The following is a 19,918-nucleotide window of genomic DNA, read 5'->3' on the forward strand; positions in this document are numbered from 1 at the left end:
CCTATAAGTTGAAGTATTATCGTTTAGTTATACAGAAATATACAAACATATTTCTATTTCTTATAGGTATTTTTTTTTCACAATTCAAACAATGATTTTGTGTTCTACAGTCAGCAATTATATAACTTTATACACATAAATTAAATCAATGTCAAAACAAATTTGTCCAAACAGAAATGTTGTTTAAACAATGAATTTAAAATTAATGTAAAAAAAATTCAACCGTAATTGTCATGTATGACTACTAAACAGTTTCAAATTATATACACAAAAAACAGTTTCTTTTTATATTGCATCACCTAACATTGCTGTTTTTGTTTGTTTGTTTGGTTGGATTTTACGTATGCGACGTTGCAGATTTACCGGTGGAGAAAGACCTCAGGTGTCCTTCCGTGCATTATTTCAGACTTAGTGAAAACCACAGACCTTCTCGAGATTCGAACCCGCAGCGTTTAGGGGCAAGTGGTTTTGAAGTCAATGACCCAAACCACTCGGTCGCGGACGCCCCAACATTGCTGTTAAACTGACCAAAAAAATTGCTGACATTCTGTAAATCAATGTCACGGTAATACATTTACTCTATATTACAATTTATTACCCTTCCAGATTTTTTCCGCCTTTTTGATTGGATATTGATCACCCGAAAGAAATTGATATAACCGAGCCAGACGGGTAATATACACACTAAATTTCCCCGTTTGGTACCCAACGTTGTAAACAACATGCGCGGAGATGATGCGCGTACGGTTCGATTTTACGCGGTGTAAATTCCGATTTAAAAGCACTTTTTAACTGTCAAATGATAAACATTTACCAAAGTAGAGTTATGATACATATAACCATCAGTATCGAAAACAAATATGACCTTGTGAAAGCTTGATATTAATTACAAAAAAGTGCGTTCAATAGACTACTCCTTTTCTCTTGTTTACTTTCGTACATTGTGTACACCGGTCTTACTATATGAGACCGGTGTAAATACAATGACTTTCGTAAGGTACGGGAAAAATACGTCATGTATTTATGTGACGTCATGTTGTGATGAAGAGGTATCCTAAAGGGAATCTTATTTCGACGTTTCATTTGAAACAGCAATGATTATTTAAAAATCGTCTAAACTCGGCAGGGGAAGGGTAATAAAATTATTATTTTGGTTTTGGAGTGATATATGTGGATATATTACCTGCCAAGATAAAATATCACCCTCGCCTAACGGCTCGGGTGATATAAAATCTTAACAGGTAATATATCCACATATATCACTCCAAAACCAAAATAACATATAATATTAAAAGGCAAACACATCTTAATTCTAAACAATAAAATGCTCCTCTTGTTATCCAAGAAAAATGTGACGGATAAAAAGCTTCCGCATACGACAAAGAAGTCCAATTTACTTGTTTCCGTCTTGTCGCACGCGCATGTTGTCTCTTGCGACAAACGGCGCAAAACTCTAATTACATGTCCACGGCGCATGTTGCTACCGGAAAAGGCAGCACCACGTGACAACAAGGTTTTTTTTTCTTTATAAAGGTATAAAAGTGATAGTTTTATTCAGTAGTGTTATTTACTTAACTGTTCTTCAAATGATTTAAAGTGAAATGTCCCGTTGTAAAAGGTGGAAGTTTGGTTATAGGGTATATTGCCTTGGTATTGTAATGTATTATCAACCCAATTGAAAGAGCGCTAACAAAGTTGTATCACTATTGCCAAAATAAAGAACTTTTATGTTGCTTAACTCATTCATTAGATACAACTTATTCCATATACTTTAGAAAAAAGATTATATCCACATACTGCCAGTTTTCAATCACAACCACTTTTCAATCATCCCTAGATTTTTTTTATTTTTAACCTTATTTGTCATGTAACCAAACTGTAAGCACATCTTGTATTCACCTTGACTACATTTATTAGCAGCAATGTCAATTATGGCGATAAAAAAGAAAATGTTAGCATTTTAGTTCAAAATATGTAAAATGTGTGTTTTCCACTAATCCTTTATTTACCCAGTTACAAATCGCAATAATTTTCTAAAAATAACTGATTTACAGACTCAGTTTTTTGTCATTCTGCAGAAATGGATATTAAGTTGGACAACTGTTTCAATATCGTGAAGTCATAATGTCTACTGCACTTCGAAAGCTATTATTTTAATATGTACATATTTTACCATACAATTCTTAATTTTAAGGTAATACGTCAGTAAAGTAACAGTCACTTAACCAAGGAAAAACATTCTCTCTGATAACTTTTCAGTAAGCTTTCACTAGAATGGGGTCATATAGACCCTAAGATCCTAAAAATTTCTCAAGAACATGCTTTCTCTGTTATGCAAATTGAAATGTACATCCATACCCCAATTACGACAGCTTTACCACTGCAAATAGATATCAAGATTGAAAAATGGCATTAAAATTAGGTTAAAATTGTTTATTACCATTTATCTGAAGTTGAGTTTGTCAAAATTTCTCCATAATACATAACTGATTATATCTTAACATTGTATGACAATTTTTATGTGGTACAGTTTATATTTTGTTAACTGATTGAAAAGTGGTTGTGAAATTTTGAAGAACAGGAAAATGGGTCAGTAATGATTTGTCCTCGATTCATAATAATAATTCAGGTAAAATTTTAAAAAGTTGGTGCATTTATTAGCTAAAATGATAATATTCGCAGAATTGAAAGAGATTTTTTTTAAATATAATTTCACTGTCAGTTATTGTAGAAAAATCTGTTAGCTGATCGGAAAGAGGCAGTACGGGGATACCTTATTATATAGATTATAATATCGTTTATAAATTTATTGATACATTGCTTTCAGCTCTTTTTTTGATGATATTTGTGAACAGTCGTCCTTTTTTTAAGAAAATGTAGGTGTAACTAATAAAGTTTCTACTTCGTAATGAAAGAAATTTGATTGTCAGAAAAACTCTGAAATGACTTTTTTATGTTTTATAGAATATACACTTGATTATATTTATGTAGAGTACAATAATTGCTGAATTTGACACCAACAGCTGTGTTCCAAACAAAGCAGCATTCTATTTTAGTACATTTTTATCACGTGCTCGAGGGGGTTTTCCCGTATGACGTCATTATTTGAGAGGGAATATCTCCAATATGGATGCTCGCTTACATGCTTAAATATAGGTCTTTGGTCCCTAATTTGCATTTTTTGTCTTATAACAACATAAAATTCATGTAGCTTTCCAAGGCTGCCAAGTGTTAAATATCTGGAAAAAAGACTTGCGAATTTAAAGAGCTTCGAAGATATATTTCACTTAGAACACAACTGTAATGCCGTAAAATTCTTGCTAACCAATCGCCTTAAGCTTTAGCTTGTTTAAATGAGAGAAAAAAACCCAGCCCAAAACGCTTCAAGACGTTGAATCTAAGATATAAATATGCATAGTTACAACAGTAACCTTATTCTGAATAATGTTGGTGCTATTTTATCGTGACAGTGCACATTTATTGTAATTCTTTTTGACGGCACATTCTTGTGACGTCACACATTTTTTCACGGGCGACTACAGCGGGTGGCCGTTCTTTCGGAGGTTGCCATATGATTTAACATAAATCAAAGTACAAAATATAAATATAGCACATTCTCATTAGAAAAAGAAGAAAAGAAAGGAAAATAACAACAACAAAACCAAAACACATGATCGACAAAACATTGAAAATATTGCTTAAAACAAAACCGATACAAATTATAATTAAAAAACCTAATTCAATATTTAGGAGCCACGTGACTTTTACCTGAAAGCCGGTTAGGCTTATTGGGAAAAGGGTCTACATGGATGTTGGTAAGTAAGATATATGGTCTGATATGACATTTCTAAATATAGCAGCCAATAAATTGTTCTATAACAAAATATTACAATAAATCATATAAAAATATGTTCATACTCAATCAGTAAATCATTAATCAATATTTTTTGTCAAGAAATACTTTATAAGAATATCAACTGAAACATTTCTGTAGTTTTTATAAATTAAAAAATGTAAACCTATTTGAAATACTTCAGGAATTGAAAAAATATGTCGGATGCTTATACATATAAATAAGATAAATGTAAGGGTATATTCAATGATAAATATATTTTTTTTTATCAAAATTGATTACATAATTTTTGTGTATGAAAATCTTACGATTAGCTATATCTATTGATATATACGATATACTGTAGTATTGAATCAATGCTCGAATACTTCAAAATAATTTATGTTAAAGTTACACAGGTTTTTCAAAAATGAAAAATATTTCCTGAAATTTACAAATTTTAAAATAAGTTTTGTTTTATCACAGTAAGTGTGTTGACTTCAATGTATTGCAATTATCGTTTTAAATTTCGACCAGACTTGCTTATTTTTAATTTGGTCAAGGTAAAATTGTTTAAGAAATCGATCAAAAATCGTTTTTTTTTTAATGAGATCAAAATCTTTTCAAAAAATCGATCAAAATCGGTTTTTAATTTCGATCAAAATGGTATTAAAAATTAAATCAAATCATCATTGTAAATACAGTACACAAACTTTTTATTTGTTCAAACATACAATACAACGAATTTAATAATGCAAATGTTATTATTTATGTTAAAAAGGCAAACTTGAAATATTATATATTAGATCTACGTGTTCATTTTTTAAATTAATCACGAGGTAGATCTAAATGTAGATCTATTCTGAGGCCAACATAGCTGGCAAAACATTTCCGAATGAAATCTTCAAGTATGTAACAGCCATGTTATATTTATGTTCATTACTGAAAAAAAATAGATGAAAAACTACGAGAATCGCAAAACAATTGACATAAATTATACAATTTAGAAAAAAAAAAATAATAATATTAAAGCGCATATGACACCTGTCTAAAATGAAGGATTACATCACATACTGTGACGTCATAGAACGAGGATATCACGTGCTGTGACGTCATAGACGTGATTGTATCGATATTGTGTGCTATCATGTACATAATTATATTTTAACCGAAGGCAAACAATGGAAGGAAAGCATCCAAGACTTCGCCATCTATATTGTTGAAGATCCATTTAGATAACGGGTCACGTGGTCGAAATTCCTCACCGTCGGCTCTTGCACGATTCCGCTGTCGTCGCCCTATAAAACAAAGAAGTGATGATATTAAAGTCTGCTCAATTTTCTTCATTTAAAACGTCCTGCAACTGTCCCTTTTACTTTCACTTACTTAAAGCGACCTTCAGGTTTTCTAAAGGTTAAATATTTTATACTATAGGTGTAAAATGAAATTTAGCAAAAATATGATATTAATATGTTAGCTGCTCTTTTGTATAATGTTTATAACTTCATATTATATTTCGATATCATAACAAATCGGAGAATATCATCTGGTAATGAGTCTGTTAATATACTATATAAATTTATCATAATCAAAACATATATTTAATAAAATATAAAGATAATATTGTGTCAATCGCGCATACGTCAAGCGGAATACTTTTTGCGCAAATTTGCATACCAATTTGCATATCAATTGTGATAAGTTTATGAACTGACCTACAATTTGAATCACATTCCGTATCGGTTCTAACGAAAAGGATTCATTTCTTATATCGTCACTTTTTTCAACCCACTATTCCCTCGTTTACTAAACCGATATTATATAGATTTCTAAAATCAGACACTTTTCTAGCCTTTGTTTCTTTAAGTTATAATCCAAATTCAAACAAAAATATAGTAAAATATAGTAAAATCGAAATCGAAGATTCCTTGTGCGTGTATAACATAACATACAGCATTTGCGAATTCAAGATTTCACGATTTTAATTCATGACGTTGAAAACATTTAGTTGAGTTGAAATCGTGAATTTTGAATGTTGAATTCACGAAGTTAAAAACTTAAAATCGTGAATTCAAGACAATGAAAACGAGATTTCATGAATTTGAAATGACCCCGTCGATCTTTTGTAGAATACACTTTTTGATAGCTCAATAATTATGGATATAGTCGTAAATTTATATAAATGTTATTTCCGATAAAATTAATAAATTGTACAATTATAAAAATGTTACTTCCCACATATGAATAATATAGAGTAAATTATAAGATGAAAGTTAACGTTAGTTTACGAGTTAATATTTATTATAACATTATCTGTACAAGTTGATATTTAATTAGCGTTAGCTTAACGCATATAGCACCAAAATTATATATGAGCGATTGTTAGCTGAACATATTTATATCTATGTTCAAGTTAGCTGCACATATTAACATATATGTTAGAATTTCAAAGAAAATATTGATATCTATCTTCACGTTAGCTGCACATGTTAACATATATGTTATAACTTCGCTGAACATATCTATATCTATGTTCACGTTAGCTGCACATGTTCACATATATGTTAGAATTTCGCGGAACATATTTATATCTATGTTCACGTTAGCTGCACATGTTAAAATTTATGTTAGAATTTCGCGGAACATATTTATATCTATGTTCACGTTAGCAGCACATGTTTAAATTTATGTTAGCATTTCGCGGAACATATTTATATCTATGTTCTTGTTAGCTGACCATGTTTATACTTATGTAAACGTTAGCTAAGCATATTTACTTTTAGCTGAATATGTTTGAATTAATGTTAGAGTACATAAACAATACAAATATTAACATATACGAGTACAAAAAAGCTCTTACAAACTCGAAACATTTAATGACATGGGCGCCTCTACGTTTTTCTCCGTAAAGTATAAAATGATAAAATATTTTTGTAACCGATCAAAGTTTTGTAACATTTTTGTTTCATTTCAAATGTTTCGAATTTGAAAAAATGGTTTGGGAAACTCTATACTCACCGTGAGGAATCATTTTATCCGACAATGGATAAAATATGACCGATCTCTGAGCCGACTGATTAATATACATATTTTAAAACTTTAGTACGAAACATATTGATAAAGAAGTGAAAAAAGGGTTGATTTTTAAAGAATTTTTAGAATGATTATACATAGAATAGCTTATTTTTAGCATTAATTTCAGTTTGCTGCGACTTAAAACATCTCCCAAGATTAATGATATGAAAAGAAAGTTTCATTAAGATTAGAGTGAAATCCAAAGGCATTAATGATAAGTGTTTTGTAGAATTGTACTGCTAAATGTATTGTTTTTATGTCACGGCCGTTTTGATTTGGCAATAAACTAACATGATATCTTAATTATATCTATTCAAGTCGTGTTTATCTTAGTTGTAACAATGTGAAGATGTAGAAGAAAATTTAACTGAAATACTCCAATTATTGAAAAAAAAGAGAAACGATTTAGCTAAATTTATCATTTAATTAATAATGAATGATTTACAATTACTAACCTAGTGGTCGTGGGCGTGGTCGTGGTCTCGGTCTAGTATTTCTTCTGGGTGCTTGCTGTCTTCTCATTGGTGGTTGCCGTCTAGGAGGTGGTCCACCTCGCCTAGGGTGATTACTTACTATTGGATCGTTATAATGGTAGACGGGTGTAGGGTATGTCGTTGGTATAAAATCTGTAGTGGGCGGGTAGGTGGGCGGGTACGTTGTCGGAAGAGGTTCTATATATAGATATAAAAAATAGAAAAAAATATGAATATAATCAGATTTTAAATACAAAACAAATTAATTAACAGAATATAACATAATGTCTTAAAAATTATGATAACAGTGCAAATTGCTTCCCTGGATAGACAAGAAAATTATGTCAACTCTCCCAACGCGGCGAAGGAAACTGAAACAAAGAAAATTTCAAAGGTTAAAAAAATCACGTTGTTCAATTAATGATGTCTTCATTGCCATTGATATGGTATAACTACTGCTGAACATCTTTTGTCGTCCATGATGCCCCAAATTGAAAACAACCTATCTGTAAAGAATCAAAATGAATTTGGTTAAAATATTTTACAATGATACATGTCGTTGTTTTTTTTTTATCATGGAATATATCAAAATAGTCGGTATAACGAAACATGATTTGCCCTAATAAAGCGCAATTATACGATATGGTTTTTTTCACTTACCAAAACTAGGAAAACATATTATATTGTAGGGTATCTTAAAAAAGTACATACAAGTGAGAAAGTCCAAACATTTCAGGAACCCCACCAGTCAGCCCACAAAAATTTTGCCCCTTCTTTGATTGAGACTGACTGGGAGAGGCCCTGATGGGAGGATTTCCAAAGAGGTGCGTATTAATAAATATATAGTGGGCCGCACTACAATATAAACAGGAAACATTTCTACGGGGATGTAAATAATAGCCTTTTACAACAAATGTAATGTAAAAAGTACTAATTTCACAACAAATGCTAGAAGTACTTATTTCACAACAAATGTAATGTAAAAAGTACCAATAATCTTTCGGCATTCAGCAATTAGATTTGTATGCATGGTCCTCGTAAAAATATGGGCTGTGTTAAATCTGTTTAAAAATATCCATGAAAATTAAATAATTTTATGGAAATTTACTTAGGTATACAGTAAAGGAAGGTATTAAACTTGAATATTATGCAAAATACAATCATGAAAAAGACCAGTCTCCCTGAATATGAAGAAATATACTTTTATACCCTGGAGTAATGTATTTAATTTGCTAAAACGTGGAAAAAGAATGTGAATAAAAATGTAAATATTTACAATGTCGGTAATAATGGGAATAAAAATGCAACTAATAACAATGCAAATAATAACAATGGAAATAATAACAATGGAAATAACAATGGCAAATAATAATATAACAAAACATTTTTATTCATCACCCATTATTCTACCTGTTGTTGTTGTAGTTTTCGGACGGCGTCTACGAGCATTTCGTGCTGGATTGGCCCGCTGTTGATTTTGTTTTGAACCTGGTTGGCGTTGTACTGGCCTTTTTACGATTGAGCCAAATTTCCCGGCTGACGTTGGTTGCCAAACATTGTTATTGTTCGCTTGTTTTGCTTGTTTTTGTTTTGGTTTAGGTTGGGCTTTCGCTTTGGCTTTTGGCTTCGGTTTAGGGGGGTTGACAGGGGGTGGTTTTGTGGGTGCCGTGACTGGTTCAGGCAGAATCACCACTGGTTCGCTCTGTGTTGCCGCCATTTTTGCACGTGCCTTATCATCTCGGATAAGTTGTGCTTCTATTTGTGCATTTGTAAATCCAGGATTCATCCTTTTTAACAATTGTCTCCGCTGAGCACGTGCTGTGAATTTAGGTGTTAAAAAGCTCATGATCATTGTTAAATATTTCGTAAAAAACAGTTATTATCAAATTTGTAAATCTGCCATGTAAATCTGCCATTTAGTTATGAAAGTCTTCTGCATTGCTTATATTATGATAGTAGAATTACAGATATCAATCATTTCATATTATAATCATTTAATATTACAAATGATCACATCTTGCATACAGTTAAGCTTAAATTACATGAATAATTATCAGTAAAATTATTTAAATTATATGGTTTAGAATAATTATCAATATGTTATATATTTCAATTATATGGTTAAGAATAATTATCAATATATTATATTATTAAATTATATGGGTTTTTAGAATAATTATCAAAAGGTTATATATTTAAATTATATGGTTAAGAATCATTATATTTTATATATTTTAGTTATATGGTTTAGTATTTTGTAAAATCGTAGTTTATATGTTTTAATGTTAATGGCTAGTTATTTCAAATATCGCATACATTTGAACAAAGTTGTTATATTATATATAATAATATTGTTTCACTTTATATACCAAGCACGTTTTATTAAGAGTTTTAAACTGTTACATGTATGTAAACATTATGTTAAGTTTTTTATGAACACACATATAAAAACAAAAAAAAGCGCGAAAATAGCTTCTGGGTTATACATACATGATAGCTGGACACAAAAATCACTTGATGATATACTAAATTTTACTAGAAAAAGCATCAATACTACGATCACTAAAGACGATTTTGTTATGATTTGGCTAAAGCATTTAAAAAACCAACAATGACCTCTGACCTCCGAAACCTTACATTACGATGAAAGTAACTATACAGAGACTGCGCAGAAAACACTGTACATTGCACTATTGAAAGCTAAACAAAAAGAAAGCATAATTTATTAAGAAAAAACCAGAGTGAGAAATATTCTACAAAGCTTTACTGCAACACAAAAAAAGCAATTCTAAAACAAGAAAATCATACGAGAGTTTTAAATGTGATAAAAACACTCACACGAAAACTTTGAAACGCCTATAGTGGGATAAAATATTATAATCATTAACAGAAAGTAAGTGCAACAGTTGTTCCTCGTAAGTAAATATGTCAATTCAAGCAACCATACTCTAAAAGACTGGCTAGTTTCAAACAATTTAACCAAGATACTATTTGATTAACCGAGGAGAAAATTCTGGGACGAATATGATGAAAACAGTATGCCTTTGACCAAGTTCCAGACACTATTTGCCATTGGGAATGCTTTTGATGAATGAACAAAGGAAACCATTCTTGGGAAAAGTATGCTGGTATAAAATCTTAAGTATGCCTTTGACCAAGGATTTCAGATTAAACAGTCAATATCACCATTATTTTACCTACAAGTTTCATCTTTTTTTGTATCTTTAAATATGAGTTCAAGAAAAGAATTACGAGTATTCCATAGGTGATCTTAACTTGTATATAAATATTTGTAGTCAACTACCTTTGTAAAAAATTACACTTTTTTATATATTTTATCTAAAAAAAAAAAAGATCAGAAGTGTCATTATGATCACGTGTCTACCTGTTGCACTGATGATTGGTTGTCCAGATGGAGCTGCACTTGTCCTAGAACTGGGTGGATCAGGTTGGGATATAAATATCTGTCCAAAAGATTTCAATTCGCTTGCTGACAGCGGACTCCACAAGTTGAAATTTCTCTTTTGTTGTTTCGGTAGTATTAACTTTGGTTTGGACTTTTGTACAAAGATTTGGTTTGGTTCTTCAACAGAAATCTGTTTCGAGACGGCGTTTGTCTGTATTTGTACCACGTGTTGTTTTGGTTTTTCAACGGAAGTCTGTTTCATAGCGACGCTTGGGTGGTCCTGTAGTATAATGACGGGTTCGCTCTGAGTTGCCGCCATTTTTGCACGTGCCTTATCATCTCGGATAAGTTGTGCTTCAATTTGTTGGCTGGTAAATCCGGGATTCATTCGTTTTAACAATTCCCTTCGTTGAGCACGCGCTGTGAAATTTTAGATACATGTAGATAACGCATCATAATTATAATAGATACTTTGTAATTTTAACAAGTGTTGAAATTTCAAAGTTTTACAGAAATATTGTATAAAAAAGAAAAAGAAACCTTATTTAAAAAATCTCAAACAATTTTCTCAGGTGAATATAAAACAGACTGTAAATAAAATTAAAAATAGTTTGAATTGATTAATTGAATTTGTTGATTCAGGCTATCATATTAAACTAACCTGATAATTTTTTTAAAAACTTTTTAAATACACTAATTCAAAGTTACACCAACAATAAAATCCCTAAGATTTATATTTTTTTCACCTCGGTGCAATAACTGTTTAACTCCTATTAAATTTAGAAGGATTTAACCGGTTATTGCAATAAGTTGACGATATATGCTCAAACTCTTATTTAAACTAGAACAAGACCACTAGACTTGCTATTCGCCATGCCAATCTGAACTTTGCTGCACGAGCTGAGAGAAGAACTTCTTACCAAACCGGTCCAAACAAATACATTGGCTAAAGTTTAACAAAAACCAGGCATAAGATCTACATTTACCTTTAAGAACAGCTAGCAAAATGAGCTGGTTTCTAGAAACTACTGGTCATTCCCTTTTTAAATCTACAAAAAGCATAGAGAAATACATGAACTAGAGAAATACATGAGCATTAAAGAAATTTTCAGACTTAAAAAAACCCAAAGTTTCATAACAATTTATAGTGGTTAAAGAGACAAACACATTTAAAAAAAAAAACTACAAAAAACGAACGAACAAAGAAATAAACAAACAAATAAACACAAACGAGCAAACAAACGAGCATGTAGCAGTCGAAAAGCTATATTTGTTTCAAGATGACAAAAATATTGTTCTTGTCGGCTACACTAACATCTGGCAAGCGATCTGGAATATGTAACTATAGCAACATTATGAATGACTTTGGAATACACATATGCTCTCTGACAAGTCATATACATGTAAAAAAACATACAAGATGCTCTAAAACAAGGCCTACTGAACACATGCACCTTTTATAGGTGTTAGACGTTTTGTAGAGGAAAATGATAACCCCAAAAATATGGGGCCAAAAAACCCCAACGCAGCAGCCTTTCGTTTTCGTTCTGTTTAAAAATTTGGCTTTAAACATGTACATGTATAACCTTAGCGTGACGGTAAAAAGTTTGTCTGGGTTTTCTTGTACAGTGAAATATGTAAAAAAACAAATTCAGATTTCCAATTTCAATTTCAGATCTAAATGTATGTATATCATTTTAAAGACATTCGACAATTTCTAAATGTTTCTGAGGATGACGTAATGTTAAATGTTTAGTACTATTAGTTCACATTGTGTTAGAAACGTCTAATACGCGATGATAATATGGATATATTTCATGCTGGTTAACTTCCGGTTAACTGCTGGTTAACTGCTAGTTAACTGCATAACCAAGATACTTTTATCAGGACGGGCTTCTATCTCCTCTGGAACATCCGTCGTGTTCATTCTATCGTTTGGCCCTAGGGGAGGCTCAGTTGTGTGGCTCGAACTCCATCCGGCGACTTGATAACCCGTGTTGGCCTGTGGTTTGAACGCGTACGAGGGAACCGGAACATACCCTGTTTATATCGAAAAGTATGAAAATAAACAAAAAAACGGCTGCATGTTTCTACCATGCTAACTCAAGCAAAAGGCATTTCAGAACGCTAACTTTTCCTGTAATTGATAGATTGATGATAATTTATAATTAAAGCATGCAAACATCAATCAGCAATAACAAATAATAGTCAATGACAGATATTTCTTAATTCCTAATAAAACGGTAAATATCGACTTTTATCGGGAATTATCGTAAATAATTTGAAGCTGCTGTCGCCTTTTCTCGCTTTTTTTCCCCGTATATCTATTTTTAGTACATTTCTGTCACGTGAGAGGGTATTTTCCACTGTGATGTCATTATTTAAAGAAATACCAATATGGCGCCTCGCAAACATGCTAATTAGGGTTTGTAATCATCATACTTTTGTCGTGCATATGTAAATCTCAAAATATAAAGCCTTTTATTTCATCTATTTATCTTTACTTTATAAAGTAAGTAAGGTATGATATAGGCAATTTTCAATTTTTCTGAAGCAACACATCAAAGCATCCCACAATCCCTTTCTTAAAAAAATAGTTCGACGTATAAATTGTTGAAAGTATGTATTTATTTGGGACATTATGTTTCAATGAAGTGTAGCAATCATGTTTGATAAACAAAAAAACTTGGTAAGACAAAGGCAACAAATTGCCTGTCGGAAATACTGCGTTTTTTTTATTTGATTGACATGAACATTTTGATGGACATTTTGTCACTATGAGATAAATATTAGTTTGCGAAGTATCTAGAAACGTATAAGCGACATTCTTGTCTTCTTTGTTTAGATTTATTGTCCGTTTAGGTTAATTTACTCGTTTATTTTCTTCAGGTTTTACAATTAGACTAAATGTTCATTTAGAAACTGATAGGTAAGCAAAATAGCAAAATAGCGCGATGTCCTCCAAACTCACGATTATGTTTATTTTAAGCTGCGCCAGAAATTACAGCATAACGGACAATGAAGAAACAAATTTAAAATGCTAATTTATTAAGGAATTTGAAACTTATATTCCATGTTTTATCATTTTTGATGTCGGCTTATGAATTATTTAACTTTTTTTATGGATATCTCTTGAAAGTGGACATAGTTTTTTAAATAGTGTATTCTATTTTAATCAAAACGCTATTCAAGAAGTCTTTAGAATTAATCCTCTCGGACAAGAATATGACTCATAGGCAATAAGATGACGTTTACATAAAATTTCACCATAGTCGTCTCATATAATATGCGATTAAAGTTATATATCTGCTGCTTGTAGTTTACAAAGGTATTGTTTGAAGTTTGGAAAAGACAACAAAGAATATTTCAATATTAAAGGCCCATTTTGCCTTAGATATGCTATCATTTTTATTTCTCAAAGACATTTTATTTTTTTTGGTATCTTGTTACATTTTCCAAAACATTACTTATTTGTTATCATTTGCTTTTGTTGCTATATAATTGGTATAATTATAGTGAATAGTATTTTCTATGGAAGTCAAAATACTACTCTGTTTACATTTTGCTACCTTTATGACACATTGCTACATATTCAGTGCTATTTCTTCAGTTGTTAAACATTTAAACATGCTGTAAATCTATTATTAAAACATTTGAACACTGGTCTGGCAATTCCAAAGAATTAAAAAAATTGGATTTATCATTTTAACAAATATTAAATATGCCTTTAAAAAGAAATAGGATTGAATATTTTCCTTAATAGCGAATTGTGCATGCAAGGAAATATTGCTTAAAGGTTCAAACTTTACTTTAGTTAGCAGTGTGATATTTTGTTCTGGAACATTTCATTCTGTCTATTGTATGTTTAATATGTTAAAGGCCCATTATGCTTCAGAAAAGCTTTTAGTTTTAGTTTTCGAAAGCTTTTTTATTTTTTGATGACCTATCGTAGTTTTTTTTCAATTACTACTCATTAGCCAAATATCTGAACTCTCTTTTGCTCCTGTTGCTTTTCGGCAATCAGTACACTTATAGCAATTGAGTATTTTGTATGGAAGTCAACATACTACTTTGTTTACGTATTGCTACCTTAATAACAAAAAAAATCATATTCCGCTTTATTTTCTTACGGTGATAAGTAAGTAACAAGCTCTAAAACCATTGATTTATTGCTGCAAAACTCATAGTTGCCTTTTCTAAAGAAGGACAAATTCAAAATAATAATGGATTTAAAATGACTTGATATCGTATGTTATAAGAAAACGTAAATCATGTTTTAGCATACAGTTTTTGTTACGGTTGTCCTGATATACCGATGTAAATCTGAATACAAAGAAAACAAGGTGACAGATAGGAACTTTGCCTTTTGGGATGGGGACGGTGGGCAAGGGGTGCGGGATGTAGGAAGGGATCTAGTAACAACTAATAGGTACTTGATCAATTCAGTCACTATAAAAACGTATCTATAATAATCTAAAAGATATTAAAGGTGTTGCAATTGTCCTTGTCGCCATTAGCCGTATTCAAGATAGCATGACAGCACTCCTATTCATGATAAGACTTGTCGAAAAAAAATGATTGTCGCGATTAAGCCGTATTCAAGACAGCACAGCATGACAGCATTCCTAGTCAAGATAAGAAAAAGAGACACTTTATGTGACTCCACTAAGTTTTTTTTGACACGGTAGGATTGAACTTTTTTAAGATAGTAAGTACTATTTGATACAGGTCAATGATACAAAATGATGATACAAAAGCCAATAGCTTTTGTGCAAAATTTCGGATCATTCGTACAGCAGACGTGTTGTTATTGATGATACATTCACTTGATGGGGATAACAATATATGTGTGTTACATCTCATAAAGTGTTCTAGAAAAATATATTAATACTAGTAGTTTAGGACACGATAGTTCAGTGACGAGTAAACTCCTAATGAACTACATTAAGACTTAGCACGTGATTGAACTTCCCTATCCAAGGGATATTAAGCTTGTTTAATGCACAATATGGCGGAATTTGATAAAGATTTATCACCATGTCTATAAACCGTTACTAACGGAGTAATATATAATTACATATATCCGCATATTTAAGCATGCTTTGAGGAAACCTCTGTGCATAGTTAACAGTCTTACGTTAGGTTAAATCGCTATATTTACACAATTTTGAATTATAATTATATATTTATAGATAACAATTAATTCTTTACATTTTTTAAAAGATTTTTTTATCAAAGTTGACTGGAATCTTGAGGAATGGTTTAAGAGAATGTTATATGCTTATTATCTGAAGAAAGTGGCGATAAATGTAAAAATATTTGTCATAAAAGTAGCAAAATGTAAAGAAAGTAGTATTTTGACTGCCATACAAAATACTGTACATTTTGCCAAAAAGCAGTGTAACACCGTAAAACGTCCGTACCGCAAAACGTACGCGTGTGGACGTTTTGCGGCGCATATCGTACACATGTGGACGTTTTGTGGTGCATATCGTACTTGGTACGTTTTGCGGCGAGAGTGTGCCTTTGCGCCTCATATCGTCCATTTTTATCTGTATTAAAATATATTCATTATAAACGTTACTTTTATTGGTTCTGTCATTTTCATATTGTTTCAGGTAAAGATATGAAAAAATAAACATTAAAGTGCCATATTTTTGTGATCCTATATAATTCTGACTTTTTTTTTCTTTTTAAAAAAAAAAGAAATATGCTTTAACCGAGGATGTTTTTCGTATAGATTTTTTATGAAATGAAACCAAGCAGCAGCAGCAGAGATATAAAAACGATGATATTGAAATAAATGTAATCTTAGTGACATACAGAAAAGGACGGCTGAACGGACGGACGAACCGGAGATTTGACTATGTGAATGACAAAAATATTAAAATTAAGCTTTGCTTTGGACAAAAGCTTTTCATATAATTGCATCAAGAAGTGGGAATTCTTGTTGACTATGGAGGTTTGGTTCTATCGTTCATTTTTACGGGGGATGAATGAGGGCTTTTGACAGCGTAGTCATATTTGAGCGAGAGAGCTATATTGTCATGGAGATGGGACCTTTAAGTCGCCTAGTCATAATTGAGCAAGAGAGCTTTTGTCGCGGGGGCGGAGGTGGGGATGAGGTTGCTTTTAGCCGCCTAGTCATATTTGAGAGAGAGAGAGAGAACTTTTGTCGAGGGAGGGAGATTTTAGCCGCCTTGTCATATCTGAGTGAGCGAGCTATTGTTGTGATGGGGGAGGGGCTTTAGCCGCCTAGTCATATTTGAGCAAGAATGTAAATCGTTTTGTTTGAATGCCATTATGTAATTTTATAATTGAACAATGTAATTTTATATTTGAACAAAGCAAAAGGTCATGGCGGCTTTATATCGCCCACCTGCCTATAAAGGGTCCACATGACAAGGGTAGATAACATTGAATTTTACAAATTAAAAGCAAGTACATTTCATGTACTTGGTCAGAATCTGGGTAACTGATATCAGTACTCAATTCTACGTCTGAAATGGTCATCAATATCCAAATATCTGTAAATGACAAAGATGTGGTAATTTAAGCAAAATTCAATAGTGACCTTGAGGTCAAGGTCATTTCAAGGTCAATATTATAGTTCAACTATTCAAGATGTCCGTCCGGTCACAAATGTATGAATGACATCTGATCATTGATAACAAAGAAATGGCAGTTTTATCACAATTCAATAATTTGACTTTAAAAAATGTCTTTATTTTTATTATTCAAAGGCAAATAACTCTTGACATATTCAGTCGTTTTAGCTCATAAATAAACTTGATCGAGACTTATTGTTATACTTATTCTGTATAAAAAATTAAGAATGGAGAAGAAACGAAAGCACTAACAAGGTGAAATAAAGTGCGTTTTTTGTTGTTGTTTTTTTTTGTTAGATTTAGCCTATAATCTAACTTTGATGAGATTTTTATGGTTATAGATATTCTGTTGAAAATTGTCAAGATTGAAGAAGAAATGAAAGTGTTGGAGTGGTAACAATGTGAAATATAACAGATATTGTAATTCAAGGGCAGATAACTCTGGACATATTGCTTAGGGTATGTGGATGCTAGAGTTGTTACAAGCTAAATTTGGACGGATAGACAGACAGGCGCATACTCAGGTGAACTAAAATTAACACTCAATAACACCTGATGATAACTGGTCAAAATTAACGAAAATTATATAAACTTTAAATATGGACGTTATGCGGCAGGACCATGCCTTTTTGCCGCAAAATGTACGTCAGAAAAATGTGGACGATATGCGCCTCAAAACGTTCATATACGTACGTTTTGCGGTACGGACGTTTTGCGGTGTTACAAAGCAGCACATGAAAATGGTTCAGGTAATTGACTAATGAGTAACTTTTTGAATGCTATTAAAGTACAACCAAAATTAAGCCTTTGAGAAAAAAAAACATTTCTGAGATACAATGGACCTTTAAATATAAGATTAGAATAGAATCGGCGAAGCCTTTGATGACGTTTTCAAACACTATAGAATGATTTTAAAGTATACAGTTCAATTATGTGTTTTAAAGTATACGGTTCAATTATGTGTTTTAAAGTATACGTTTCAATAATGTGTTTTAAAGAATACGGTTCAACAATGTGTTTTTAAGTATACGGTTCAACAATGTGTTTTAAAGAATACGGTTCAATAATGTGTTTTTATACTCACACCACCTCTGGCTGTATGAAATATCCACATTAAGACAGAATATCAAGAACGCTACACAAAACTCATTCATGTTGCTAATGTATCGGCGTTCATATATATCCTCGAGTCTTTACTAAATATATGAATAAAATAGTCATTAAAGAACAAAAAATAATAATAATAATAATAATTAAATAAAAATAAAAAATAAAAATAAAACAAAAATAGTGAAAAAAGTGAAATAAGTATTAAAGGACTTTTAAATTATGGCTATGATTTACCAAAAAAAAAAAAAAGAAAGAATAAAAAAACAAAGAAAAATATAATTGAAAAATAATTCAAAAAAACATTGGTCGATATAAAGGACGGCAAAATTATGCTAACAATTAAAAGATGAAAACAACAGCAACAGCAAAAACAACAACAAAAAATTTGAATTAGCTCTAGTAGGCGGTACAATATTTCGCGCATTAAGACACATTATTTATCATTTTAACAAAATAGTTTATTAAATTGCATGTTTTCCCCCAAGAATCTGACAAGTGAAACGTTTAATTCAGCATATATCTCGAGTGCAGTACAATTTCTGTAAACATAGTTTGTTAAATTTTAACTGACCAACCGCAATTTTTTAAAATATTTTTCATGATCATACAAAATTTTGTTCACGAAATGTAAAACTGAAATTTAATGAAAATACAAAATAAACATAATGAACCGACATGGGATTCATATTAAACAAAGGCGCGTAATTATTGAAGTATTGCACGTTGTGAACGTGCAATAGTTCAATAATAAGTGAGCCTTTATTTAAAACGAACCCCATGTCGAAATATCTTTGCGATTGTCATAGAAATATATAAATAATATGCAAACATAACGGTCATGTATATATACACAATTGTTTTATATATGTGTAATAATTAACCACGAAAAGTCAATTTACGATGTACGTAAAAAAAATAAGCAAGTCCCTTAATAAAACACTGAACGAATACGTAAATTTCAGTAAAAAATAAATAAATAGAAATAAAGAAATTAAAAATAAATATGAAAGAAATCCTTCATCAAAATATTAAATAGTTTTTTTTAAATTAATATATATTCCAGTAAATAATTCGCATTTTACAAACGTCCTTCGTTCATGTAAACCTCAACACTACCACAGCAATTATTTTGGCATGTTATAATTATTTAAAGCAGTATAAACCATATATCACGTGACGTGCAATAATTTATTTAAAGGCCGAAGTAACCGCATATATTTGTAAGGTGACGCTGTGGTAAAAGTGGTATAGGGCATTATTATATAGTCAAGGACAGGTGAGTTATTTCATACCTACATCGGTTAATTTGACATGGCGATTTACAAAAAAAAAAAAAAAAAAAAAAAAGATTAAAAAGATTCTATGATCATTAAAAATTCCTTGTTTAAAGCGTTTATATCACTAAGATGTTGGG

At 31.1% G+C, this 19,918-nt stretch overlaps 1 protein-coding gene across 2 annotated transcripts; it reads right to left on the bottom strand.

Moving 5' to 3' along the window:
• Window positions 1-4,524: 4,524 nt before the first annotated feature.
• On the bottom strand, window positions 4,525-19,682 carry LOC132756620 (proteoglycan 4-like). 2 transcript variants are annotated; one of them, XM_060747740.1, is made up of 8 exons: window positions 19,580-19,679; window positions 18,479-18,590; window positions 12,665-12,826; window positions 10,766-11,206; window positions 8,791-9,198; window positions 7,363-7,578; window positions 6,851-6,905; window positions 4,995-5,130 (listed from the first exon to the last, which is right to left on the bottom strand). In XM_060747740.1, exons 2-7 carry the CDS (start codon window positions 18,546-18,548, stop codon window positions 6,865-6,867), a joined length of 1,338 nt encoding a protein of 445 aa, XP_060603723.1. In that variant the 5' UTR covers window positions 18,549-18,590; window positions 19,580-19,679; the 3' UTR covers window positions 4,995-5,130; window positions 6,851-6,864. The 2 variants fall into 2 exon arrangements, with proteins under 2 accessions (XP_060603722.1, XP_060603723.1); XM_060747739.1 differs by lacking the exon at window positions 6,851-6,905 and having other exon boundaries at window positions 4,525-5,130; window positions 19,580-19,682.
• Between the last annotated feature and the right edge of the window lie 236 nt (window positions 19,683-19,918).

Source organism: Ruditapes philippinarum, unplaced genomic scaffold (assembly GCF_026571515.1).
Source record: "Ruditapes philippinarum isolate M1 unplaced genomic scaffold, ASM2657151v2 ctg4762_1_1_1_1, whole genome shotgun sequence".
In the NCBI taxonomy this organism is placed as follows: Eukaryota; Metazoa; Mollusca; class Bivalvia; order Venerida; family Veneridae; genus Ruditapes; species Ruditapes philippinarum.

What these genes read in the sequence shown, in the direction of transcription:
- LOC132756620 (XM_060747739.1), bottom strand. Translation starts at nt 18,548, where the DNA reads ATGAATGAGTTTTGTGTAGCGTTCTTGATATTCTGTCTTAATGTGGAT. An exon ending in TTCATACAGCCAGAGGTGGT is followed by an intron (nt 12,827 to 18,478) that starts GTGAGTATAAAA and finishes CGATATAAACAG; the next exon opens with GGTATGTTCCGGTTCCCTCG. An exon ending in ACCAATCATCAGTGCAACAG is followed by an intron (nt 9,199 to 10,765) that starts GTAGACACGTGA and finishes CTAAATTCACAG; the next exon opens with CACGTGCTCAGCGGAGACAA.